We start from the raw sequence: 26,366 nt of genomic DNA on the forward strand, positions 1-26,366 counted from the left end.
CACAAGTAGGCAGAGAGGCAGGCAGAGAGATGGGGGGGGGGGAGCAGGCTCCCTGCTGAGCAGAGAGCCCGATGCGGGGCTCAATCCCAGACCCTGAGATCATGACCTGAGCCGAAGGTAGAGGCTTTAACCCACTGAGCCCCCGTGGTGCCCCTCACATTGGTATTTTTTAATACATTGTTATCTATTCCTAATTTACTTCTGTTAGTTTAAGCTCTACCCAACATGGGGCTTGAACTCATGACCTTGAGATCAAGATTTGCACACTTCACCACTGAGCCAGACAGGTGCTTCTCACGCTGGTATTTTTAAAGGAATTTATTGCTTTTGTAATTTAAAGGAAATACCCATAGAAGCAGACACTATGGGCCCCACAGTCCTTGTTTTAGCAGATGTGGATCCTTTTGTACAAATGTCACCTCTTCAGTTCTCCAGACCTTGCAGTTGGTGCCCTACTCGGCCTAGGACAGGGCCCCTCTCTCGGCAGCCCCCTCACAAAAGTCCCGGCACAGTCTGGTAGTTGTGCAGAAGGCATGGGGGACAAAGTCTATACAGAACGCCATGGAGAAAAAAACTTCTAAAGTCGGAGGCTGAAAACAGCCAGAGGGAAGAAACCCCTGTTTGCTTTGCTTAGGTGTGAAACCTAAGACAGCCCTTCACAAAGGCAGACCCAGGGGCACTGGTCAGTCAGGCACCCGTCTCTGCTCGCATTGTGGTCGAAGCGTCATGAGATCGAGCCCCACGCTGGGCTCTGGGCTTGGGCCAGAGTCCGCTTCAGATTCTCTCTCTCTCCCTCTGCCCCTCCCACTTGTGCTCTCTCTCTAGTAAATAGAAAAATCTTTAAAAAACAAAGCAAAGGCAGACCTTGTAGCAAGTGCACATATGGGCCGTGTGTCCCACGAGCTGTGGGACCAGTGCCCAGGGAGGTCTGGAAGCTCAGAAGGAAGCCGAGGCCCCGAGGCCCTGCACTTTGCGTACAAGTTTGGTTTCGTGGCAATTTTGAGGTAGGAGGGTCCAAACGATGCTGCCCCTTTATTGCTTCTATTTTTTTTAAAGACTTTAACAGAAAGAGACACAACAAGAGGGAACACAAGCAGGGGGAGTGGGAGAGGGAGAAGCAGGCTTCCCACCCAGCAGGGAGCCCAACACAGGGCCTGATCCCAGGACCTTGGGACCATGACCTGAGCCAAAGGCAGACGCTCAAAGACCGAGCCCCCGGGCGTCCCTCCTTCATTGCTTCTTAACTAAAGCACATGGGACCCATCACTGCTCCCTTCCAGCCCAAGGGTAGCAAAGCACCAACAGACCTAGTTTGAAATCTGCAGTGAAGGACTGCAGGCCCCCTACCCCTCCATGCACACCCACGTGTGGCCAACTAGACCCTCCCATTTCCTTCATGCCTGGCCACTCACTGGCCGGTGAGTCCCCACTCCCCTCCTGACCCCAGCGACTTACTGATAAACATAGGCTGAGTCCCTATGCCGGGAGCGAGACCCAGCCGGGACGTGGCCACATGCTCCGGGCTCCCACCCCACCGGGAATGCTGCCCCACTGGGGGCTGGCTACGCCAGACTCCACCACAGCCCCAGCTCCTGGCCTGCCGCCCACAGCTTCGTCACACCATCGAGACCACCCTGCTCACACATGTGGCCCCCAAAGATGAGAGCGGCACCCCTTTCTCTGGCCACAACCTCTGGACTTTATTTCCAGGGGAGAGCAACTGGCTGGAGGGCCACATCTTGGCTCCGTGCGGGAGGGAAGAGCCTGGGCCTGCAGCCTGGTCAGCTGTAGCTGTCGGGGTCCGTAGCTTCCGGCAGGAAGTAGCGCTGCAAGGCCGGCTGGAGGAGCAGCGGGGGCAGTGGCCGGGCGGGCCTGGGCCAGTCTGGGGGGAAAGGCTGGACTTCTGCCCTCGGCAGGGGCAGCTTCAGCATCCGGATGGAGCCGCTGACAGTACGGCTCACCCAGAACCGGGACCGCTTCCAGCCTGCAAGCCAGCAGGACAGTGAGGTCTCCGGATGGGGCCGATGGCCACTGGGACCCCGGCTAGGGTGGAGGGAGACGTTGGGGTCCAATCCTACCCCTGTCCCCACTCACCCCTCAGTCTCACTGGAGACTTCTGGACCTTGGCCTCCTGAAGCCGGAGGATGGGATAGTGCCTGGACGGGTAAGGAGGGAGGTTTGGCCCCGCCGGTCCCTCAGCGGCCCCCCAACCTCGCAGGCCCTGTCGCAGCCTGGGGGCCCCCTCACCAGCATTCCCGGGGCTGAGGCAGTACTGTGTTGTACTCCAGGGGGCACGGGCTCGGGCGCAGCCTCTCGAGCTGCTCCTGCGGGAGACCCTGCTGAGCCCGTGCCTGCAGCTGCTTGCAGAAGAAGTTGAGCGCGTCGATGGTCCCCAGGTCCAGCATCTGTGACCGGGACCAGTCTGTCTGCTCCAGTGGTGGCAGCTCTTCCGGCAGCACGTCGGGTGCTGAGGTGCATGCACAGATCTCGGGGGGCCAGAAGTGGGACAGCGCCTCTGAGAGCCCGCGTTTGGTCCGCCCCAGGCGCCTTGGCGAAGGCATCAGCTTGGCTCGGGACTGGACGACCACTGAGTCCAGCTCCCGGGGCGAGACCACCAGAGAGGACACCCAGGAACGGACCGGGGCTGTCCGCGAGACGGGAGCTGACCCAGCGAGCCCCGAGATCCGTGCCAGGGCCTCCTTGGGAGGAGGCAGAAACACCGCAGTCTGGGACACCTTCGGCAGCATCTCTGACAAATTGGCCATGGAAGGCTGCAAGCGTTGCATCTGTGGGGGAAAGAACTGGTTGCTGATGCCCCACCCCCAGCCCAAGGCAGAGGCCTCAAGCTGGAGACCTGGCAGCAGACTCCTTCCTGGGGGGGGAACAGGAAGAGCCCCAGAAATGGGGGGTTGGGGACAGGAGAGGACCCATGAGGCACAGACACAGAGCAAGGCAGAGAGCTGGCCAGCCTCACCTGGATCCCCTGCCCCTCCCCCTCAAAGACCTGGGGAAAGCAGGTGGAGGCGGGTGGGGGCGGGGGGGGGGGGAGCGGGGCCAGTAGCCCCACCCCTGCCCGTCAGCACCTGCAGCCTTCGGATCATCTCCTCCAGCTTGTGGCAGCAGTGCTTGCGCAGGGCAGCCTTGGAGTCGACGTCCGGGCCCCGCACCCAGGTCATCATCTCCTTGAACAGGAAGCCCTGCGGGTCCTGAAGGCCTAGCCCGTCCAGCAGCTTCCTGAGCTCGGGCCTGGGACAGGTGCGAGCCGCTGACTCGGAGGCCTTCCCCCGCGCGCGGGGAGCTGGAGCGGGAAGCGGGACTCACCGGCAGGAGGCTGGCGAGTAGAGGAAGTACGACAGAAGCTCCAGCACCACCTCGCGCGACTCCAGGGAGCAGGCCAGCAGCAGCTGCAGCGCCAGCATCACGAACTCCTTCTGCGTCGGGTCCTGCGCGCACCCGGCAGAGTGCGTCGGGTCGGGAGGGCGGGGCAGGCCGGTGGGGCGGGGCGGGGCTGGGGCTGGGGCGCACCTCGAGACTGGGGGGCTGGTCCAGGTTGAGCAGGCCCACCAGGAGGCCCTGCAGCCGGTTATGGAGGTCTCTGCTCAGGTCGGGCAGCAGCCTCAGCAGCGCCCTCAGGACGTGCACGCGGTCCGTCCAAGAGGCCTCGAACAGCCCGTCCATGAACATTGAGGCCAGGCCCTCCGCCGTGCCCACCTCCGGGTAGGCCTGCGGGTGCCGCGAGCTGAGGCCCTGCCCCCTCCCGCCCGCCCGGGCTTCCCCGGTGCCCCAGACCCCCGAACCTCCAAGGTGAAGACGGGGAAGAGCTCTTTGAACCAGTTCTGGCCGATGAAGAAATGCAGGAGCCTGGGCAGATACCCGGAGCGCTCTTCCCGGAGCGCGCGCCCGTAGGAGTGCAAAGGCTGGTGAAGGCCTGTCTCGGGCCCCGCCGCGGTGCGGGTGCCAGAGTGCGTGCGCTTCGTCGGGGTCAAGTACTCCGAGCTCTGCGGGGGGCGGGGGCGGCAGCGGCTGCAGGCCCCTACTCTCCAACCGCAACGCGCCGCCCTCCAGGGCCCTCTGCAGCCCAGTCCCCAGCCAGGCACCTACCTGAGCCTCCGTCTCCTCGGACTCAGAGAGCTCCCCGTGTGGACTCAGGGAGTCTGAGAGCCAGTCCAGGGAGCGCCCCTCCTGCTCCTCTTCCCCCAGCCACTGGGTCAGGTCCTGCTGCCCCTTGGCACCCGGCTGCCTGATGCGCCACAGCTGCCATAGGTCGTCCTGGTGCCTTCCTGGCTGCAAAGAGAGAACAGGTGGCCGCTGGCTCGCTGCGGGGCGGGGCCTCAGGCCCTTTGCTGCAGAGCCCAGGGCAGGACCCCCCAGCCCCGCTTGCCTTGGGCCTGCGGTGGCTGGTGAGCTGGGCGAGGGCGCCGGGGCTGCTGACCTCCTGCTGAAGCCACAGCTGGCACAGCACAACCGAGTTGGGCACGCTGCCGGGGAAGCCGATGGGCCGCCGCAAGTCCTGGGGCAGCACAGGGCAGGGGGCTGAGAACCTGAAGGCCGCCCCACCCCAGGGGTGGTGGAGGCTGCCTGGCAAGCACTCTGAGCTCGTGCCCCGCTCCACCTGCCGGGGGCACACCCCGTCTGTGCCAACTTGCGTGAAACCACCGAGCATTAGAGAATGCTCGGAACTAAGACTTCATCCTGTTTTTGAAAGAGGAATTATAAGGAACTGGGCCAAGACTGAACATAGGATGCGGCCCCTGCATTCTTTTTTTTTTTTTTTTAAGACTTTATTTATTTATTTGACAGACAGAGATCACAAGCAGGCAGAGAGGCAGGCAGAGAGAGGGAAGCAAGCTCCCCGCTGAGCAGAGAGCCCGACGCGGGGCTCAATCCCAGGACCCTGAGATCATGACCTGAGCCAAAGGCAGAGGCTTTAACCCACTGAGCCCCCCAGGCGCCCCAGCCCCTGCATTCTTGATGAAAAGAAGCGAACCCTGGGCAGGGCCCCTGCTGGGCTCCGTGGGTGGGGCGCGTGGCCTGTGGTCTCAGGGTTGTGGATTCGAGCCCTACACTGGGTGTTCAGATTGCTTAAAAGCAAAATCCTAAAGAAAAGTGGGTGCCCCGCAAAAGCTCTTTTCCCACAACCGAAGCACAGCACTCACAAAACCAGTACGGCACAACGTGATTGTATCCCCCAGAACTTGTGTGAGTTTCCTAGGGCTCCTCCTGGTCGCTCAGGCTGGCCCCTGGCTCTGCTCCTCGGCAGGACTTGATCAGCGTTGCTCCCGAATCTGTGCTCCCCAAGTTGCAATTCTAAGACCCAAGGTAAGTGCTTTTGCTTTACCTCAGTCCTGCCTCTTTCTTCAGTCGACACCCAAGACACGCACATGGGCAAAAAGACCCTTTAGCAATCCGGTGGAAGGACAGTCAGTGAGCCTTCAACTGTGACGACTGAGGAGGAAGTCTGGGCAACTGCTGGCCTCTGGGGAACCCTGACACCCCTCCCCACTCCACACAAGACTGGGACCTCAGCCCTGGAACAGGGATGTCTAAAAGAAGCATTGGGGGGGACGTCTGGGTGACTCCGTGGGTTAAGCCTCTGCCTCTGGCTCAGGTCATGATCTCAGGGTCCTGGGATCGAGCCCCGCATCGGGCTCTCTGCTCCACGGGGAGCCTGCTTCCTCCTCTCTCTCTGCCTGCCTCTCTGCCTGCTTGTCATCTCTGTCAAAAAAATAAATAAAATCTTTGGGAAAAAAAAAAAAGGAAGCATGGGGGTTGGTGGTAGGAACTTGGAGGGGGATGTTGAGGGTTTGGGTAGATGGTTTCAGCTACGGGAAGCATCGGCACCTGCCATGGCAGCTGGCAGTGCCAGAATGTGCTTGGAGAGAGGCCTGTCTGGGCGTCTGGGGTGGGAGAGGTTGGGAAGGTGGTGGACGGCACGGGACCAGCTCCCACTGACTTCACTCCTCTAAAGGGAGAAGACTCCGGTCTTCCAGATGAAGTCCGTCCAGGCCCCGCCCGGCACTCTAACCAGGGAGGTGTGCGGTCACACTCGACTGGCAGAGGCTCTGGCTTGGCCTGGCGCCTTTTCTGGGAATCTCCAGCCCTCCGGCAGCCGGTCCCCAGAGAAGAGCAGCGCCCAAACTGGGCCGGCCAGGAGGTGAGTGGAGGGCTGTGGGTGGGCACGGCTCTCAGGTCAGATCCAAGCACAAGATCTGCAGCGGAGGGAAGATGGGGTGCCTCAGAAGGTCACCCCCGGATGGAGGTACGTCTGGGAAGAGCAAGGGGCTCTCACCTTGTAGGGCCGAATGGTGGCAGGAAAAAAGCCTCGGAGATTGAAAAGAGGCTCGTTGGGCCGCCTCTTCTTCAAGAGGGGGACCTGGGAACAGGAGGAGGGCTCAGAGCCAAGCACGGACCCTCAGTGCCCCTGCAGCCCCGCTCTTGGGGAGCTCAGACCCCTTACCCTGTGCTGTAGGTGGAGGGGTGGGGAGTCGGGGACTACAGGCTTCTTCCCTCGGAGTCGTTCCCACTGTAGCTGCAGGTCCAGACTGAGGCCCAGGTTACTGCTCAGCGAGGAGCGGGCCAGCAGCTGGGGCGACAGAGATGTCGTCACGGGGTGGCAGCAGGGTCATAGGGTCAGGGCAGAGGTGGGAGGGACGGGAGGCCTTACCTGGGATGCCCTGCTGTGCATGCTCCGGCGTGTGGCTGGGGTAGGTAAGGGGACTCGGCGACGATGGGCAAAGTGCCGGCCCATGGCTCCCGGCTCCTGTCGGGCGAGGGCTGTGGGCGCCATCGGGCCTTCAGCGCAGAACCCCGGCTGCCAAAGACCGCTGGCCACTCTGCGTACAGTGCACACGTCCCAGGTCTCTCTCTCCACAGTGAGGGTCGTGGTGCTCCACTGCCGGAACTCTCTTCCAGAAGGCACGTCCTGGGAGGGACGCAGGGGAGATGGGCCGTGTCAGAGCCCCTGGGTGAAGGGAGGGGCTGGAGTCCAGGCTGAGCCCAAGGGAGGCCCCACGCCCACCAGCAAACTGCGGCCATAGATCAGGCGCAAGTAGTTGTCAAAGGCCTCCTGCCGCTGTTGCCAGGAGGGTGGGTGGGGGGCTGCGGGGACCCCCAGGCCCAGCCTCAGCTGCTGCAGGTCTCGGTCCCGGGCAGCGAGGGCTTCCAAGTCCTGCGGGAGGGGCTGGGGGTCAGCTCACTCCTCCTTTGGTCTTGCCATCTGCTTCCCAGACAACCCCAGGGACCCCGGGGTGTCCCCCAAGGACTGAATGGGAGTGGCCTGGGCCGTGGCCAGGTGCACGGTTGGGATGGTGAGGGGCAGTCTCTGTCCCACCTCCTCCAACACTGGCCGCGGAGGTGTCGCTGTCTGGCGATGGACGGAAGATGAGTCTGGGCTGCAGACAGGATGGGCACAGGTGCAACACTGGGTGTCTTCACCAGGTGGGTCGGGGGATGCCGGGGCTGGGGCTGGGGCTGGGGCCGGCCAGGCCTCTGGCAGGAGGACAGCTGTCAGGGCTGGGTTTGGCTCACGGGGGGGGGGGGGGGGGGCAGGGGATGGGGGCTAAGTGGCCCCAGCGCTCTGCAGCATTGTGCTGGGGTCACACAGCCAGGCCCTGACTCAGGGGAGGTGGGCGGGGGCCTGCAGGACAGCTCAGCTGGGCCGCCAGCAGACCTAAGACCGGGCATCCCCTGGAGGTTGGTGAGCCTCTGCAGCTGGGTGGAGGTCAGCAACTCCTGGCTGGTCAGTGGCAGTGGAGGGTCAGGCACCACATCAGGGACCTTCTGGCACAGGCTCTGAGCAGGAGAAAGGAACCTAGAGCGCAGGCCTGGGGGGCAGGGGCTTGTCTGCCCCCGGCGGCCCCACCCTGCCCATCCCGTGCTCGCCGTGTACCTTAACCAGGTATGATGTGGGCAGGTAAAGCCTGTGAGACACCAGGCAGAGCTGGGAGCCCAGAGCCAACACCAGGTCCCCACTATCACTGCTGAAGGTCAGGCCCTGAGGGGGGCCATTCAGCTGCAGGAGCCTGGAGGGGTGTCGAGGGCCAGGGTCCAGCCCCGCTCCGCAAAGTCAGAAGCTGAAATCCTGGCAGGGGCAAGGCCCTGTTCCTTGTCCAGCCTCCAGGCTCTGGTTGGGGGAGAGGGAGGAGCCCGGCTGGCCACCCACAGGCTCCCAAGCCCTCCCCCCCTTCCACCTCCCAGCCCCAGCCCACCGCAGCAGGCGGTTCTCCGCCGTCCAGATGCGCACGGAGCGGTCCAGGCTGGAGCAGGCGTACAGCCGGAGCGAGGGACAGCAGCACAGGCCTGAGGGACCAGGGCTCGGGTGAGGGACCAGGGCCCCGCAGCCCCTCGGGCTTTACTCCTGCCCTGCCCACTCACCGGTGATGTGGTCCGTAGGGTCATCCTGGGGCCGGTGATCAGAGCGGGGACTGTCGCCCAGGCCAAACTGCACCAAGCCGTAGGTGGCGCTGTCGGGGTCCTCAAAGGCCACCGTGATGCGCTGGCCGAGCGCGCAGAGCCCCACGGCGGGGTGGCAGCAGGAGAAGGTGCGCAGCAGGCTCAGGCTCTCCTCCGCGTAGGGGTAGACGCGCCACATCTTCACGGTCAGATCTCCGCCTGCGGGGGTGGGGGGGCGGGAGCCGGGGCTGGGCCTTTGCGGGGCGGGGCGGGGCGGGGACCCCCAGGCCGGCTATGAGGGGGAGGGGAGATCTGGACCTGAGGACACGACGCTGTTCCAGGTAGACGCGATGGCGGTGACGGGGCCCGGGCTGTGCGCCTCGGTCTGGAAGACGGTCTTCGAGCTGTGCCACTCCAGGACGGACAGGGTGCCATCCGTGTGCCCCAGCACGGGTAGGTACCTGCGCAGGACATCCCCGTCGGCGCGGGCGCCGCCGCCCCGCCCCGCCCCGCCCCGCCCCGGCGCGCGCGCCCGGGCACCCACCGGTTCTTGTCCTTCCAGGCCCGCGGCGCGTCGCGGCGGCCCGGCTCCCCCGCACGCCGGCACACGGCCTGCCAGCTGGCCCGCGCGCCGCCGGGGTCCGTGAGGTGGCTGTAGAGGTGCAGGCAGCAGGGCCTGCGCGCGGGGGCGGCGGGCGGGCACACGCGCCGCAGCACGCGCATGGGGCAGCGCGCCGCGTCCGCGCACACCAGGTGGCCGGCGCGCGTCAGCAGCCACAGCGCCTCGCGCGGGAGGCAGTAGAGCACGGAGGCCGCGCGGTCGTCGGGCTCCAGCAGCAGCGCGCTCACTGTGCGCCCGGTCGCCGCCGCCACCAGGTAGACCGAGCCGTCGGCGCAGGCGCACACGAGGCGCGCCGGCAGGAGCGGGTGCGCGGACGCGGGAAGCGCGGGCACCAGCTGCAGGTGAAGCACGGGCGCGGACAGCTGCGCCAACGGCGAGTAGAGCTCGCGGAGGCGCCACAGGTCCACGCCGCCGGTGCTCAGGGAGAGCACCGGCCAGCCGGGGCTAGCGGGCGCCAGCAGGCGGGTCACGAGCCCACACGCGGCGCCCCGGCCCAGCGCCACCTCGTCCACCTGTGCCGCCGTCTGCAGGTCCCATGTGCGCAGCGTCCCATCCCGCGAGGCCGAAAGCACCCGGGATGTGTTCGGGAGCACTGCCAGAGCGGTCACTGGGCCTGTAGGAGGGGCACGGGTCACTTGGGCGCATGGTCAGCCCGGGATACGACCAGCGCGGGAACACTTGGCTGGTGCTGGCAGAGCTTCCGGACAGCCCCGAGCTCCTCCCGCCGGCCGGGCACAGCACGGAGAGACAACGAGCCTCAAGGCCCCGGCGGCACGGCTCACCTGTGTGGCCCATGAACACCATCCGGATCTGCCAGTCCGCCTCCCACACCTTCACTGTGCTGTCTTGAGAGGCTGTCACCACTGCTCCCACCTCTGGGCAGTAGGCCACATCCCAGATAGTGCTGAAGGGGAAGAGGAGGCCCTGACCCGCTCAGCACCTCCTGGCGTGGGAGCTGCTGTGCCCCTGCCATGACCTGCTTGCCCTCCGGGACTGCCACCCACCCTTTCTCCCGGTCCCTAGGTGCCCCTCACGTTTTGTGCAGGTCCTGGCGCACATCTACGAGAGCCCAGGTGTGCAGATCAAAGGTGAGCACGGCTGAGCCGTAGGCCGCGAAGCAGCATGGGACTTGGTGGGAATGTGGGGGTCCCAGAACCAAACGGGTGAGTGTCCCTGCAGGACTTGGTGGCAGCTGCAGAGGTGACCCACGCGGCACCAGGCGGCGACCCCCCGAACGGAACTCCCAGAGCACCAGGTTGCTACCTGCCTCTGCCACTAGCAGCAGCCCCAGGCTGGGTACTGGCAGACCGCAGATGGGCTCGTGGCCCGGCCCCCTGGCCACCCCTGGCTCACTCAGCCACAGCAGGCTGAGGTCAGGCCTTAGGATGGCCAGCCCCTCGGGGCCCCAACCCACAAAACGGCTCGTGGTGTCCCGTGGGCCCTGCATTGCCACCAGTCCCGTGAGCATGGCCGGGGCCCGTAGCTTCTTGTCAGCCCAGCCGTCCTCCCTGTGCACGTGCAGGTGGCCTGCACCGTCCAGCACCACGAAGCGTCCGCCCGCGGGGTCCTGTGCCACTGAGCACGGCCCAGGTGCCACTCTCAGATGGCGCAGCAGCTCCAGCCCGTGGGTCAAACGCGCCACACACAGCTCACTTCTCTTCTCCTGCGGGCCAGGACGGCAGGCTTAGGGTCAGTGGACAGGTAGGGGCGGGTGGCTGGAGCGTGGGGCGCCTGCCTCTGGGAGCCGAGGGATCTGGGCTGAGGGCGTACTAGGGACATCTGGGTGAAGAGATGGTCCAGGAAAGAGGCCTCCAGGAAGGGCCCACAGGCAAGCCCCACCTTTTCCACGAAGTCATGGAGGCCCCCACGGAGAAGCAGCCACAGCTGGCGGGCACGAGCACGTGGAGTCTGGTTCCGCCACCATGAGCTGCTGGTGAAAAGCCGTGGGATGGGCTCCGCAATCAGCTCTGCGGGTTAGCAGTGGAAGCGCGGTCACCCTGTGCTCCAGCAGCCCTGACTCTGGAGGCTGCAGCCAGCGCAGGGACCAGGGACAGCCTGGGTAGTGTGGCACCGTGGCAGACAGAACTCCCGCCCCAGCGAGGCAGGCCTGCTGTCCTGCGGGCGTGGGGGTGGGCAGGAGGGGGGCCGGGCAAGGCCACCTCACCATTCTTTTCCTTGAGCAGCCCTGGATCCGGAATATCGTAGGTGTCGGCATCAGAAAGGTCCGGGTCCAGCAGCAGGCTGTCGCCTTCTGCTGAATAGGGGTTGCCCACCTCTGACACCTCAGGCTCCATTCCAGCCGCAGCAGGTCCGGGCGGCTCAACTGCCCCTAAGACCGTTGCTAGGCTACCAGACGCCCCGACCCCACCTTCGACGCAGACCCCACCCCCAACATAGCACAGAGGTTAGGTCCCCACTAAGTCACAGAAATTTTTATTGGAAACAAACAGCTGCAGCAAAGTGACACTCAGTGCACGCTGCCCAACGGGCAAGGTGGCGGGGGAACGGAGGGTGGGTACCGGTGGGCACCAGGGGCTGGCCAAGCCCAGGGCGGTGACCGCAGGGGCCTGCTGACTGGATCTCAGGCCCTTGGGCTGGAGTGTGCAGGCCTATGCCTGATCCAGCACAAAATACAAAAATAAACTCTGTAGTCCAGCTGTCCCTGCCTGTGTCAGGTCCCGGGGGCAGGGCAGCGGCTCTTCCCACCAGGCCCTGCGCTGTCCAGGCCAACCACAATTCGGGCAGCTGGAGCCTGTGGTGGGAGGGGCGGGGGCGGGGTAAACATCTGTGGGCGGAGCCAAAGGGCTGGGTGGGCGTGGCCTGGGGCGGAGCCGGAGCCGTGGCAGAGCCAGGGGCTGACCACCAGCTGGGGAGGCCCTGGGGGCCCTCGAGTGGGCAGTTCCCGGCACTGGTTGAAGCTGAATGAAGCTGGACCTCTGCTCCTCATCCTCACATACAGATCACCGGGACCCTGGCAGGAGGTGGCACACAAGGACCTCAGAGGAGCCAACACCCAGGGGGTGAGGCAGAGGCGTGCCCACTCTGTCCTGGCCAGCCCTGGCTTCCGCAGCCGCCACACACCTGTCCTCCTCCAGGGCGCTCGTCTCCTCGGGCCCGCCCTCACCGCCTCCGCCGCCGCCCTCCTCCTCCTCCTCCTCCGCCTCCTCTCCCAGCTCCATGTCCAGCTCGTTGCCTGCCTCCGAGGGCGTGTAGGTGGATCCGCTGGGGGAGGTGCGGGGACTGGTCTTAGGACCGCCTGCCCCTGGCCCCGCTGCCGAGCCCAGGGAGAGTGTCCGGGAAGGAGAAAGTCAGGAGTGGGGTGGGCACGGCTGCGGAAGCGGTGCGCGGGCCAGATGGGAGCCCGGGGAGGCGGCGGACGGGGGCCCACCTGATGGAGCGGCAGCTGAAGAAGACAATCCTCTTCAGCCGCTTGTTGTAGAAGAAGTAGTTGAAGGACCAGAGGCTGCCGTCCTCCCCAAAGGGGTCTGAGTCCAAGTCTGGGTTGTAGCTGGGGAGTGTGGGGCAAGAGGTGGTGTGAAGGCCCGGGGGGCGCACACCCAGGGCCCGCCTGCAGGGACGCCAGCCCACCTGTAGATGTCACACTCGGCCAGGCAGATCTCCTCATCCACCGCGTCCCACAGCTGCGGCTTCAGGGCCTTGAAGTCCTCCCGCACGGCCGAGAACAGACTGCAGTTCACCGCGTTAACCACCTAGGACGGTCACAGTCGGGACTGACTCAGGGTGCGGGACAGAGGGCACACCCCGGGCCGAGCCCAGGGGCCCCTGCAGGTAGGAAGCACAGTAAGCAGAGCTGGGGGGGGGGGCTGCGAGCCCCTACCCCTAGCCTGACCCTCACCCAGCTGAGGCTGGGTTCCCTGCTGAACTCATGGCTCCGGGCGGTGCTGAAGTCATAGTCAGGACGGAAGGACTCGTTGAGCGTGGCGATCAGGTAGAAGAGGGTCTTGCGGCTGCACGTGTCGCTTAGCGGGCCCTCGTCCTCACCACCTTGGCTCTTGCTCAGTCTGCATGGAGAAATGCATCAGCCCGGCACGGGCCCACCCCCCACAGCCCACAGTGGGCAGACTCTGCCCCGGCTCACCTGCTGGGGCTGAGGCCCGAGGTCTGGGGAGGGGACAGCGCCTCTAGCACGTGGGGCTGGCCCTCCTGGCAGAACTGCTTAAACATGTGCTTGTCGTCTCCTGCCATTTTACACGAGTAGCTCTCGATCCTACAAAGGGCGAGGGGGACCATGGAGCATGCCACCCCGCAGGTTCGAGCCTGGGCCAGGATGTCCTGACCTCTGAGGCCCCACGGAGCCCAGGCCTCACCTGCCGATGATGTGGGCATCTCCAGTCTCCACCGTCAGCTGTGAGTTGATGGCCTCGAAGCTCGAGTTCTCCAACAGCTTCATGTCCTTGGGGAAGGGGTCCTGCGGTCGGAGGGTCTAGTGCTGCCTGAGGATGGGAGACAGTCCCTGAGTATCTTGGCCCTGGGGCCGAGCGTCGGGCCTCCCTAGCGGGTAAGTGGGCCGTTAGTGACACGCTGGGTCCCTCCTGCGCTCGCTCCTGAGCCCTCAGCACTGGCAGGAGAGAGAAACTGGATCCTGTTACCCGAGAGTGACCGGCCCAGGCTCCAGCTCAGCCAACCCGCTTCTCCCCGCCCCGATACCGGGGGGCGAACCAGGGCTCCTGCTCACGGCAGGGCTCGCTAGCTCATGTCCCTGGACTCCCAGGAAGGCACGGGGCTCCAGCAGGACCTCGGGCTAAGCGCCTCAGTTACGGCCAGGACCTGCACCGGGTCGCGACCCAGCACACCGGGGGCTGGGGGCCAGCGGTCACCTGGACGCAGCGCTCTTCCCTGTGCTACGGGACCTCTAGCGAGGTGGAGAGGGAACCCCAAAGCCTCCCTGCTCCTCTCCGCAAGGGCGCCTAGTTCTTCGGACACCAAGGAACAGAGGCAGGCACCACGACCCCCGAGGGGCCTGTCGGCCGGCAGCTACGGCGCTCCAGCGTCAGCCTGGCCTCACCCGCCTCCGCCGGGGCGAAGGAAAACCCCAAGCCAGCCGCGGGGAACTACAAATCCCAGGGGGCCGTGCGCCTGGGACGCGCACGCGCGCCAGCGCGAAGTCCGCCGGGGGCTGGAGTTCCAGAGGCCCCCGCTCGGCGCCAGGCACAGGGCGGACACCTACCTGCTTGCGCAGCGCTCGGTGCGGCCGGGTCGGGGCGGGCCGGTGGACGTCGTCGCGGGAAAGAAGGCGGTGGGGCTCCGGGCAGCGCGAGCTCCTCAGGACCGGAGGGCGGCGCCGCGGCCTCCGTTCGAGCCGCACTGTATCCGGGGGAAGAGGCTCTGCGGCGACGTCCCGTTACTCCCGGCCCTGCCGGCCCTGCCGGGCTGCCACCGCGACATAGCCTCGCCCCTGCACGGCGACCGACTCCCGCGACCGACCTGCCCGCCGACCGCCACACAAGGCCCGAAAGCGCAAAGGAGCGAGCGAGCGACCTCTGCCTCCCCCGGCCGGACAACAACAAGCGTCCGCAAGGCCCCGCCCCCGCCCCTGAATGGCCCGCTCCAGCCGCCGGGATCGAGAGCTCGGATAACCGTTGGGGGCGCCTCCCGCCAGTCACTCCTAGCCTCCACTTCTACTGGCTGAGGTGCCTGTCCGTCATTCTTTCAAGCCGTGAGGACCCGCCTCCTTCCCTGATGCCCATTGGTTGCGGCCCTCGCTCGTCCCGCCCCTGTTGTCAGCCCGCGTTCCCCGGAGTGGCTGGCGGACTCACGCGGGGTGGGCGGGTCGGGCGGCCCAGAGGGCGGCGGAGGGCGGGCCGGAAGGAGCCGGGAACGGCGTTCAGCTCCCGCCCGGCGCGGCCGGGGGGACCGGACTGTCGGGCTGTGCAGTCCCGGCCCGCCGAGCCTCTAGGCGTGTCCATCGTGGGGACGGCAGGAGGCTCCGACGCGGGCTCCGATGCTTTGGCGGCGGCCGGAACCCCAGGCTCGCGGCCTCAGTTTCCGGCCGGCGGAGGCGCTCAGCCGCCCGATCCCACGGAAGCGGGCTCGGGGGGCCGGGCGGGGGCGGACCGGAGATGGCGCCGCCCTCGGACCCGGACCCGGCCGCCGTGCTCCTGGCTGTGCGCGCCGCGGTGAGGCCCCTGGGCGCGGGGCCGGACGCCCAGGCCCAGCTGCGGAAGCTGCAGCTGAGCGCGGACCCCGAGCGGCCCGGGCGTTTCCGGCTGGAGCTGCTGGGCGCGGGGCCCGGGGCGGTGAGTGGGGGCGGCGGGGCCGCGAGCCGGGGCCGGTTCCCCGAGCATTTGGCTTGCGCTTGTGGCCGGCTCCTCGTCTGGAGAACGGGGGCCGGGGCCGTGCTGCCCGTCTCTAGCGGCGTCCCGTGAGGGTTCCGAGGGCGGCGCGCCGAGGGGCGTAGGTCCGGGGCAGTGGCCTGCAGACGTGACCGCGGGCTCCTTGGGTCATCGCGCAGTGGGTGCTGGCGGCAGACCCTGAGCCTGGACTCCGCCCTTCCTCAGGTCAGTCTGGAGTGGCCCTTGGAGTCCGTTTGCTACACGGTCCGAGGCCCCAGCCAGCATGAGCTGCAGCCTCCACCGGGCGGGCCTGGGACCCTCAGCCTGCACTTCCTCAACCCCCAGGAGGCTCAGCGCTGGGCAGCGCTAGTCCGAGGCGCCACCATGGAGGGACAGAATGGTTAGTGCTCTGGAGTGGAATTCATTTCACCTGGGCAGGGGCCGTGAGTGCTGGGAGAGAACAGGAGTAGCCCCAGGCCCCCAGGCCTGGATGGGGGAAGCGGTGCGAAAGCGGGGCCCACTTTACCCGCTGGTGGGTCCTGAGAAGGCTCCCCGGAGGGAGAGAGTGGAGAAAAGGCACCCAAGCCGGAAAGCTGGAGCCTGGAGTACCAGACACGTGAGGGGCAGAGCAGGGAGGCCCTGCGGTGTGGGTCAGACTGACGGCATTTGGAGCAGTGGGATGTGTACTCAGTGGGATTGTGACGGGCTCAGATTCGAGGTTGAGACCTGTGTTTCTGTACGGGCGGCGCAGATAGGGCTGGAGAGAAGAGTGACACCAGCGATGCTTAGCAGATGGAATTGGGCGGATCTTACGGCCACTTGAGTGGAGGAGTTCATGGTTGAGACACAGAGCTGGAGGGAGAATTACTGGGGAGCTCCCAGACAGGGCCTGTGTGCAAGGGTGCGGAGGGGAGAGGAGCTAGCTGCGAGGATCTGGGCTGGGGGTGGGGCTCTGAAGAGGTCAACCCTGGTCCCTAGGAGGGAGGAGCGAGAGAATCCAACAGGAGGGCAGTGCGGCAAGCAGAGGAAAGGGCCATCAACGTATCAGAAGCGCTGCCCGAGGGCTAAGAAGAAAACCATACAGTGTGGCCTAAGAGAGGCCCAGACGGCACAGCACTTGCGGAGGGAGGAAGACTGTCCATCCCTTGACCTGCTGGGGACTCAGCACCTGCTCTGTACTAAGTGCTTCAGGCCTTGGAGAGTTCGTGTGACTCACACTTCAGACCCTGCGCTCTCGGAGCTTGCATTTCTAGAGGGGAGGCGGGCATGTAAAATACGTAAGCGTACGCTTGCCCTGAGCGTAGCATTGCGGAACCAGTGTGTTGTAGGCTTAGAACTGATGGAACCCAGTGTATCGGTCCAAACACATTCATAAGGTGCAGAGGTTTATTTCCTTTTTAATCATTATTTGAACGTTTTATTAGAGTGCACAAGCAGTGGTGGAGGGAGAGGGAGCAGCAGACTCCTGCTGAGCGGGGAGCCCGATGTGGGGCTCGATCCCAGGACCGTGGAATAATGACCTGGGCAGAAGGCAGACGCTTAACGGAGCCCCCCAGGAGCCCCTAATTTATTTAAGTAACCCCTGTACCCAACATGGGGGTTGAACTCACGACCCCAAGTCAAGAGTCACATGCCCCACCAACTGAGCCAGCCAGGGGCCCTTCAGTTAAAAAATACTTAGGTTGGCGGGTGCCTGGGTGGCTCAGCTGGTTAAGCGGTCAGTGTGGAGTCAGCTTGAGATGCTTGCTCTCTCCCTTTGTCCCTCTCCCCTTCCCCAAGAAATATACATATACACACATATATATGTGTAAGTTGGGGGGAAAGAATAAGTAAAATTGCATCAGATGTTGGAGGAGATGGGAGTGCTGGAAGGGTGGGGTTTGCAGTTTTTTTTTTTTTAAGATTTTATTTATTTATTTGACAGATCACACAGTAGGCAGAGAAGCAGCAGAGAGAGACAGACACACACAGCTCCCCGCTGAGCAGAGCCCGATGCGGGGCTCAATCCCAGGACCCTGGGATCATGACCTGAGCTGAAGGCTGAGGCTTTAACCCACTGAGCCCCCCAGGCGCCCCATGGGGTTTGCCATTCTAAATAGGGTGGCCGGGAGGGCTTCATTGAGGTGACACGAGTAAAACTGGAAGATCCTAGTGTGATCTTCGCACCCATGTGGCCGGGAAGCAGCAGGTATGATAGCCTCCAGGCAAGAGTGTATGTGTGACCTCTGGGACTCCGAGGCTGGGCTGGGCCTCAGCCTGGGGGCGCAGGAGCCCTGTTTCTCTCATGGGGCCCATGGCTCAACAGTGAGGGCCTGAAGCCATCCTCGGAGCTGCATCAGCAAGGGGTGGGCTGGGCCTCAGGTGGAAGGGAGGAGGGGAGACAGCAGCACGGCCAGCTCTGTAAGGGCGCCCTGAGCAGGCAGTGGAGGCCCCCAGGCTGTGCTGATGGTCGAGCCAGGAGAGAGGGTGGATGACCCTGAGGACACCAAGAGGGGATGTTCGCACCTGCAGGGCTCCTGGTGAGTGGGAAGGGGCAGGCGCCTTCTGAGGATCTGCTTTGGTTCTGCTGGGAGGCTAAGGGAGCATCCCTGGCGGCCTGACAGGGCCTCTTTGGTGGACAGGCCTAGGTGGGGCGAGACGGAACAGCCCAGAAGCATGCCAGAGCCCAAGGAAAAGCCGAGTGCAGCTTCAGCTGTGAGGGGTTGGCAGGGACCTTTTAGGGGTCAGTGAGGACCAAGGTGGAGTCTGACTTAACGTATGCGCAAGAGCCCTGGCGGGGGCTGAGGTGAGCAAGGAGGTAGCAAATGTCCTAGAAACCTGAGGTCAGAGAGCAGAGGCCTGTGTAGGAACTCAGCTTGGGGGCTGGATCTCAGGAGACCCCAGCCCTCCCCACATCTTCCCTCCTAGGCAGCCCGTCCCAAGCCCTGGGCCCAGAAATGTGCCCCGTTTCCCTGCCCAGTCCCCCTGAGGCGCCCACGCTCCAGGCCCCACAACCCAAGGTGGATGTTTGCTGGAGCCCAGGAGACGCTGTGCAGAAAGGTAAAGGCAGGTGGCGGAGGGGGTTGGAAGCAGCGGTCTGCTCAGCTGTGATGGCCTTCTCTCTCTCCGCAGAAGAGCTGGTGCGGCACCTGGCCCGGGCCATCGAGGCTGGGGATGAGCAGGGGGCAGCCCAGGCTGCGGCCATCCTGGCCCAGCATCACGTGGCCCTCAGTGTCCAGCTCCAGGAGGCCTGCTTCCCTGCCGGCCCTGTCAGGTGAGGGCCGCTTCATTCCGCCCCCCCAGCCCTTCCAGGACCCCCATCCTTCCCCCTGACCCGTGTTCTGGCCCAGGCTGCAGGTCACGGTTGAGGATGCTGCATCCTCTGCCCACGTCTCGCTGCAAGTTCACCCCCACTGCACCATTGCGACCCTCCAAGAGCAGGTAAGCATGGGGTCCGGAGAACCCGGCTGGGGGTAGGGGACCTTCAGTGACTTGATGCTCTGGCCCCAGGTGTTCTCCGAGTTTGGCTTCCCACCGGCCGTGCAGCGCTGGGTCATCGGGCGGTGCCTGTGTGTGCCTGAGCGCAGCCTTGCCTCCTATGGGGTCCGGCGGGATGGGGATCCTGCTTTCCTCTACCTGCTTTCAGCCCCTCGAGAAGCCCCAGGTGAGTCCTTGACACAGACGGGATGAGGAAGGCGAGGTGCAACCGGACACAGCCCTGAGCCCCACCTCGTCTACTGCAGGACGCAGCCCTCAGGGCCCCCAGAAGTTGGATGGGGAACTAAGTCGCCTGTTTTCTCCATCACTGGGGGTGCCCAGGGCTGCGCAGCCTGCCAGCTCCAGCCTCCCCAGCCCCCTTCAGGTGGGTAAGGGGCTGGGCAGGGTGGGCCTGGGACTCTCCGGGCCCTGGAAGGAAGGAGGCGCAGCACCTCTGCCCCCACCCCCTTCCCAGCCCAGCTGGTCCTGCCCTTCCTGCACGTTCATCAACGCCCCCGGCCGACCTGGCTGTGAGATGTGCAGCACCCAGAAGCCCTGCACTGGGGACCCCGTTTCTGCAGCCTCTGCCCAGCAGCCGCCAAAGGTACCAGAGGCAGCGGAGGGCAAGGGGGCAGGGCGGCAGAACGGCAGAACACGCAGAATGACCTCTTTTTCACTCAGCCCCAGGTCCCAGAGAGAGAGGATGTCGCAGTCCCTCCAGGCCCGAGGCCCCTGGACCCCCTCCTGAAACTCGCAGGGGACCTTTGCTGACTGCTCAACTAGGACAGCGCTAGGGCTGGGGAGGGGCAGTCTGGAGTCATTAAAGACACTTCTGAGCCAGCCAAGTGCCACATCTCTGCGCCTTTCTGCAGACTGGGCTGCTGGGAGGGTGGGGGGCAGGGGCGGGGCACAGCCCCTGGGATAAAAGCTGCCAGGGGTGGGGCCTGGCCCTCCTCAGCTGGTTGAGGTGACCTGGCCAGGTCCCGGTGCCAACTCGCCAGTCCTGGGGACTCCAAACCCCAGGGATGCCAGAAGCATGGGTCTGAGCTCTTCCCAGACCCCAGGGTACGCCAAGTTCCCACCAGTGCCACGCTCACCGGACCTCCTGTCCACCCAGAAACCTTCAAGCATGTGCTCTGGTTCCTTCCACCCGGCTCCCCCGCTTCCCAGACACTGGCTGCCACTCATGGGCTGTTCCAGCCAGGTGCTCCTTACATCCTCCTGGGGTCAAGGCAGGCTCAGAAGCTAGGAGCCCCAAGGCAGGGCCCTGTGGCACCCTGCGGCTTGCCAGGAGGTGCTGTCCCAGCTGCCGGGCTGAGAGACCAGAAGCACGTTCTGGGCGGCCTCCGCCCACTTTGCTCTCAGCATGGCTAGAGGCTGTCTCCCTTCCCCAGCAGCTCCTCCTCGAGCCCAGGTCCCTCCCCCGGTGAACTGCTGCCAAGGGCTCCTCGCTGCCCTCAGGAGGAAAGCCAAGCATACTGGCGCAGGGCCGGTTACCCCACCAGACCCCTAGGCCTCGTGTGGCCGAGCCAGGCCCTCTTCAGCTCAGCGAGTACTCAGCTTTCCCTAACAGCTGCTTCCTGTCCCACGCTCTGTGCGTGGCAATGCTGGCCACACCCCCCAGAGTATCCCCGGGAGCTTGACAGCAAGGATCGCAGTCCCAGAATCCCGTGAAAACTCTGCTCCCATCACAGCAGCTCAAACCTGTGTGTTGAGAAACTTAATTTATTTCCATCATGGAGACAAGATTTTGGAGCCGGAACCTGGTCTCCTGGCTCCTCCCCTCTTTTACCCAAGAAATTGGGGCTTTTCAAGAGGGCCAGCTGAGGCCTGAACAGGTCCAGAGTGGCTCCTGGGCTGGAGGGCCTATCCAGACCAGACAGTGAGCAGACACGGGGCAGGGTCACTTGGGCGGCCGATATGCCAGCTTCCGGCTCTTCAGGACTGACCACTTATGCCGCTTCATGGCGTAGATCAGGGGAAACAGCAAGCCCATCATCATCAACATCTGGGGACGAGGCAGGCTCAGCCGGAGGAAGCAGAAAGGAACCCTGCCCAGTTCCCAGCCCCTCTCCCATGGCCAACCTTTTTACCTTGAGCCCCATGCGTTTGCGATGGTCGTGCTCTGGCTCAGATGCCCAGCGCAGGAAGGTACACACGTCCTTGGCCACCTGGGACATGGTGGCTGGGGTGCCTGGGCCAAGGACAAGTGGTAAGGGCTGCCCCTGGGGGTCCCTACCCAACCTGCGGTAGCCCTGGAGCACCCCCCACCCCACAGGGCAGAGACGGGGTCCTCACCAAGGCTTCATAAGGAACCGGAACCCCTCGCCCCCAGCACACAGGGGTCTGGGCTAATTGCAACTGTGGAGGCTGCCCACAAGCTGGCCCAGACACCCCCACACACAGTGCCCGAGCCAAGGAGAGTGCACGGCCCACACGGGAAGCATCCCTGGCAGCGGGAAGAGGAGGACCCAGCGTGCCGATCCCGAGGCAGGGGGGCTTCTCACCGTCATCAAACTCCAGGACCTCGTCGTAGATGGGAGGAGCCATGCCGATGGCCTGGCCAGGAAAGTAGGGGTTGAAGTAGAGGCCCTCTCGCAGCGACACCCCGGTGGGTGGCTCACAGTAGCCCGTTAGCAGGGAGAAGACGTAGTCCTCGCCACCGTGCCTAGAAGCAGATCCGCGCCTCCTGAGCCCGGGCACTAGATGCCCTCTGTCCCCCTCCCCACACCCTTCTGCAGCAAGTCCACGTACCTAGCCCGCGTGATGTAGCTGAGGTCAGGGGGCAGTGCCCCGTTGTTGGCTGCTCGAGCAGCCTCCGGGTTGGGGTATGGTTTGGGGAAGTAGTCAGACAGCTTCCCGGGCCGCATGAACATCTCCCCATCCTCGTTGGGGCCATCCTGAACCTCCACCTGCCACGAAGAGCCCATCACAACCCTGCTGTCCAGCACGGCGGGAACCCCAAGCCCCGATCCTCATCCCTGGGCCCCGCACCTCCTCCGCCAGCGCCTTCGCTTCTTCCTCCGTGTAGCAAACGCCCACCAGGTGGCGGTAGGCCACGTAGTCCATGCTGTGGCAGGAGGAGCACACCTGCTTGTACACCTGGAAGCCCCTGCGGATGCTGCAGGAGAAGGAGCGTTACGGGCGCCAAGGATTCCACCCCGCCCGGCCCCCCCAGAAACGGCCGCAGCCGGCCAGCAGCACACCTGGTGTGGTCCAGGGAAGAGAGGAGGCCACGGTGGGACCACGGGTAGCTGGGGGGGTGCAGCTCCAGGTCACTGGCACTCACGGCAGAGTGCAGGGCCACAGCCAGCCCCGCACCCCCTGCCGCCAGCATGCCCAACGCTGACAGCATCACTTTCCGGCCCCGGGACAGACCGGCCTTCGACGACAAGGGCACTGCCTGCAAGAGCCCCGCTCAGCGCCTGCCAGACCACCACCCGGCCCTGCCTGGGGATCTGCCTCTCGGCGCCCACCTCTCCCGCTCATCCACGCAGCGCCCGCCACTCCTGCGGGGCACCGCGGCCCCCGGCCCCCGCCCCCACCCCGCCGCGCTGGCTCCGCGACCGCGATTCGGACCCGGGGAGGAGGTGTAAGGCTGCGGCTGGGCTCCAGGGCTGGGGACGAGGTGGGTGCGAGCAAGGGTGCCGGGGCAGGCCAAGGTCACAAGGCAGCCGTCCGAGGTCAGGCTGAGGTCACTTCAGGACGCAGGCCCAAGCTGGAAGGCCGGCGCAGGAGCGGGCCCGGGCGCGCCCTCCGGGAGAAGCCCCCAGCCCCCAGCCCGCAGCGAGCCGCCCCGCCGCCCCCCACGCTCCGCGCAGGGCGCCTCTGCTGCTCGGAGGGCTGGGCGCCTGGTCCTGCTCCCGGGGTCCTCGGGACGGCAGGCGGCGGGGATGCGGCCGGGACAGAAGCGCCGGGAGGTCGAGGCCGCTCCCTCGCTGCCCGGCCCGCGCCCAGAGCCTCCCCGCCGTGACCTTCAAGGGCTGCGGGGCCTCACGGCGGACAGGGTCGCGCCCAGAGCTCACCTGGGGCGTCCGCAGCGGGAGCTGGCCGGGCCGCGCGCCGCACAGCAGACCCCGGGCCCGCGCGCCCGGCAGCCGCGCGCCCCGCGGGCCCAGCACCGCCCCACGAAGCGAAGCCGCCGCCGCCATCTTGGCCCTGTCCGGCGCGACGGCTGCTCCCGTCAGGCCCCGCGGCGGTCCCGGAGCCCGGATGTCGCGAGAGCCTGGGGGCGGGGCCGGGGCCTGGCCGTCGGGGCGGGGTTCCGCCGAGCCGCGCTCCTCGCGAGACCGGAAGTGGGCGGGGCCCGAGCAGGGGGCGGCGGCGGCGGCTCCCGCGGCTTCCCGGTCCGGTCGCCTCCCGCCGGTCGCGCGCTTCCGCGCAGCATTGTCTGCCGCCCGGGTCAGGGTCCGGGCCCCGAGTGGGGGCGAGCAGGGCCGGCGCGCCGGGGGCCCCGCCCAGGCGCGGACACCGCTCGCCCTCATCCGCCCGGCGAGGGTTTACGTGATCGCCGGGAGCCGTCGGGGCAAACCGGGCCCTCGGAAGCCCGGCGCCGGCCGTCGGTGGGAGCGCAGGGCCGGGGCCTCGCGGCCCCGCACGTGCCAGCAGGACGCTCGCCGCGACGGGTCTGGAGACCCGCCCGAGGCCTGCGGGCGGACAGCGGTCCCGGAGGCGTCGCCCCTTCTCCGGGCTGGGGCCGCCGCTGGCCCCGAGGGGCGGAGCCGCGTCCCCGCCGGAGCCGCTGCGGAGCGGGTCTGCGGCCCTGAACGCCCCCCGCGGAGCCCCCTGCGCCGGCCCCGGCCCAGACGAGCCTGTGCCCTGGGGCCGTTGGCCGAGGTCGGCGGGCGGCCTGGTGGGTTCCGAGCCGCCGGCGGCCGCGGAGCGCGGAGGTCGGGGAGCAGCACCCCCGCGGGGCCGCGCCGGAGCAGGAAAGGGCCCCGAGACGAAAGCGCGCGACCCGAAGACGCCCCCGGGGCTTCCGTCGGGGGGACCGGCGGGCTCGGCGCTCCGCGAGGGGAAGCGCCCGGCAGGCGTGCGGCCCGCCCGGCCCAGGGCTCGCGGGCGGCCTCCGCGGGGCGCAGAGCTGCCGGGAGCTTAGCGCTTGCTGCTGTCCGAGCACGTCCGCCGGCCGCGAGCCGACCCGAGGGCCGAGCGAAGGGGGACCCGGGGCTCCGCAGGGCCGATGCTGCAGGCCAGGCGGAGCCGGTTCTCCCGTCCCGGCGCAGACAGCCCCGACCGGCCGCTGCCGCGTCCTTGGAGTCCGATTCCCAGCGTCGCCACATCCTAGGACTTAAAATGTCTAGTTTGGGCGCCCCCGGGCCCAGCCAGCGACGCGTGGGCCTTCGGCTTGGCTCCTGCTGCGGGGTCCTGGGACCGAGCCCCGCGCCGGGCTCCCTGCTCGGAGCGGAACCGGCTTCGGCCCCTGGCCCTGCCCTTCCCCCTGCTTGTGCGCGCGCTCTGACAAATAAATATTTTTTTAAAGATTTAGAAAGTCTAGTTTTCCTTGTTTTTAAAGATTTTGTCAGAAAGAGCACAGCAGGGGGAAACAGGCTCCCTACTGAGCAAGGAGCCCCTTGCAGGCTGGATCCCACGACCCCGGGGATCATGACCTGAGCCACTTAGACGCCCCTAAAATGTCTAGTTTTCAGCAACAACAAAATTATAGAACACTGTAGAGAGCAAGACGAAGTCTTTCACTCAAGCAGGAACCTGTGTCTGGCAATGCCCAAGCCGTTGAAGGTACCACAGCCACGAGATCCTGCCGCGTCCAGCACTGGTAACCCGCGGTAGCCGAGGGCATCTGCAGGCCCCAGACCCTTTAGATCCGTTTGAAAAGGGAGGGTTTAGCAGCAAACATCAGACTCTCCAGACAGACACCTCTAGACCCCCTCAGCCTGACCGCTTCAGAAAGGCAGCTGCTGCCCAAGCCTCGCCCGGCTGGTCTCCAAACAGGGCTGAGATGCGCCCCTGCTTGAACAGAAGCAGCAAGTGCCAAGAGTGGACCAGGGCAAGACCCCGGCCCCCTCTCAGCCTCCGCCTGCAGATGGACTTGGGGTTCGGTTGGTGAACTCCCTGCCCCCTTGGTATCTTGTCTGTGCTGTGCCGTGTAAGAAGCCAAGTCAGTCCCACGGTGAAATGTCGCTGAGTCTGGAATCCTACACCCGCTTTACGTTACCCTCGCCTCAGGACCGAATAAAGCCTAAAGCCGACACCGTGCGAAGACACAACTCGTGTGCGTGCCTTCGCAGCCTCAGGACAAGTGCTCTCAGGGCACCCCCAGAAGGGATTCAAGGGCGCCTGGGTGGCTCGGGGTTAAGCCACTACCTTGGGCTCGGGTCATAATTCTTGTCCCCGAACGGTGGTCGGCGCGTCTCCCACAATGACCAGCAAAGAGGAAACCACCGAAACGTCCAGTCCATGAGCTGTCAGGCAGATGAACAGAACGTGGCGTGTTCCTCAGCCACGGGGGAAGTTGTGACACGGTACGACACGGACGAACCCTGAAGGCGTAGCCCTGGGTGAGGAGCCGGACAAGAGACCACAGACACGCAACCCCATTCCTGTTCAGGTCCGAGTCTGGAGTTGGAACGAAGCTGACGGTGTCTGCGGCTGGGAGGGGGCGTGGCGCAGGCATGGGCTGCTCCCGGGGCCCAGAAAGTGTGCTCGGGAACAGCACAGCCCCTGACCACCAAGGTGAGGACTCGGGTTCTGTCCCGAGAGTGACGGGCCCCCGAGGAGGACAGATGCGCGGCGGCCCAGGGTTGTGTGCACCTGCTCGGGGAGACGTGTTCAGGTTGGGAGACTGGGACTTAGAGATGACCATCACAGCACCCAGGAGGCACAGGGGACACACTGGGGCCTCAGAAGAGGGGCCTGGGCGGGTGACAGGGCCTGAGTGTGGGCGTGAAGGCAGCTGGGGCCTGCAGGCGCATTCTTGCCCTGAGCTGCCCACACCGGAACTTCAGGTGGGGAGGGGCGACCAGGCAAACGATTCGCAAAAGCTCAGGAAACCTGGGACACGCAGGTGAGTTGCTAGAAGCACCCTAAGGCCAAGTAGGGTGTCCATAGTGGGCCCGCTTGTGCATTGGGCACAAGCTGGGCATTGGGAGGTGGGTGAAGGGTGGCCTGGCTGGCGGTGTGTGGGGGGGGCTACCCTCACTTTCCTGTGCTCCCGCCACACCCTAAGCCGTTAGGCCCTCCAGGCCCCTGTGGGAGCTGTCCCGTCTGCCCCTCTGCAGCTTCCTGGGGACCTCCAGAGGCTCTCCCTCTGCTTTCTTCCTCTCATTCAACACGTGCAGATGAGTATTCTCGCGGGTGTCTGGCTCTGAGCTGGAGAAGCGGCAGGGAGTGGGACAGCTTCCCCGCCCCCCACGCTGCTTCTGTTCTGGGCGTGACCTCTTGTGAGCTGGGTCGGCGACAGCCCCTCCCGTGTTGGAACTAGAGGAAAGCATCCCCGAGGAACAGTGCTACGTGAGGCAGAAGTTTGCTCCCCCTTCCACGGCAGGGAGCTCCGCACACCGGGGTTGTGCTGCCTCTGGGCGGCCGGGAAGTGCCTGCTCCTTTCCCTGCATTCCCGACCCCGGCTGGGCCTCCTGCCCCAGACA

At 65.6% G+C, this 26,366-nt stretch overlaps 4 protein-coding genes across 4 annotated transcripts; 1 reads left to right on the top strand and 3 right to left on the bottom strand.

Moving 5' to 3' along the window:
* Positions 1-1,031: 1,031 nt before the first annotated feature.
* Positions 1,032-11,395, bottom strand: WDR97 (WD repeat domain 97). Its single transcript, XM_082720612.1, has 24 exons — positions 11,178-11,395; positions 10,853-10,980; positions 10,048-10,676; positions 9,796-9,917; positions 8,936-9,626; positions 8,710-8,852; positions 8,374-8,610; positions 8,208-8,298; positions 7,889-8,021; positions 7,670-7,791; positions 7,331-7,391; positions 7,019-7,168; positions 6,665-6,922; positions 6,458-6,583; positions 6,290-6,373; positions 4,382-4,510; positions 4,102-4,284; positions 3,798-3,998; positions 3,526-3,723; positions 3,322-3,443; positions 3,084-3,246; positions 2,248-2,786; positions 2,095-2,156; positions 1,032-1,984 (listed from the first exon to the last, which is right to left on the bottom strand). Exons 1-24 carry the CDS (start codon positions 11,305-11,307, stop codon positions 1,782-1,784), a joined length of 4,905 nt encoding a protein of 1,634 aa, XP_082576738.1. The 5' UTR covers positions 11,308-11,395; the 3' UTR covers positions 1,032-1,781.
* A 35-nt stretch (positions 11,396-11,430) lies between these two features.
* MAF1 (MAF1 homolog, negative regulator of RNA polymerase III) lies at positions 11,431-14,657 on the bottom strand. Its single transcript, XM_082720576.1, has 8 exons — positions 14,202-14,657; positions 13,342-13,467; positions 13,113-13,241; positions 12,870-13,035; positions 12,602-12,723; positions 12,402-12,521; positions 12,095-12,235; positions 11,431-11,984 (listed from the first exon to the last, which is right to left on the bottom strand). The coding sequence occupies exons 2-8, from the start codon at positions 13,422-13,424 to the stop codon at positions 11,963-11,965; spliced, it is 783 nt and encodes a 260-aa protein (XP_082576702.1). The 5' UTR covers positions 13,425-13,467; positions 14,202-14,657; the 3' UTR covers positions 11,431-11,962.
* A 41-nt stretch (positions 14,658-14,698) lies between these two features.
* SHARPIN (SHANK associated RH domain interactor) lies at positions 14,699-19,607 on the top strand. Its single transcript, XM_082720537.1, is given in 10 exon segments — positions 14,699-15,080; positions 15,083-15,270; positions 15,532-15,706; positions 18,214-18,345; positions 18,418-18,559; positions 18,636-18,726; positions 18,796-18,949; positions 19,029-19,147; positions 19,238-19,366; positions 19,444-19,607. Coding segments are annotated over 10 exon segments (1,587 nt in total). The 5' UTR covers positions 14,699-14,713; the 3' UTR covers positions 19,534-19,607.
* Positions 19,608-20,471: 864 nt separating this feature from the next.
* Positions 20,472-23,261, bottom strand: CYC1 (cytochrome c1). The gene is made up of 7 exons (XM_082720551.1): positions 22,788-23,261; positions 21,969-22,165; positions 21,757-21,883; positions 21,517-21,674; positions 21,270-21,430; positions 20,856-20,956; positions 20,472-20,770 (listed from the first exon to the last, which is right to left on the bottom strand). Exons 1-7 carry the CDS (start codon positions 23,244-23,246, stop codon positions 20,666-20,668), a joined length of 1,308 nt encoding a protein of 435 aa, XP_082576677.1. The 5' UTR covers positions 23,247-23,261; the 3' UTR covers positions 20,472-20,665.
* Positions 23,262-26,366: the final 3,105 nt, after the last annotated feature.

Source organism: Mustela nivalis, assembly GCF_964662115.1.
Source record: "Mustela nivalis genome assembly, chromosome: 2".
NCBI classification, from domain to species: domain Eukaryota; kingdom Metazoa; phylum Chordata; class Mammalia; order Carnivora; family Mustelidae; genus Mustela; species Mustela nivalis.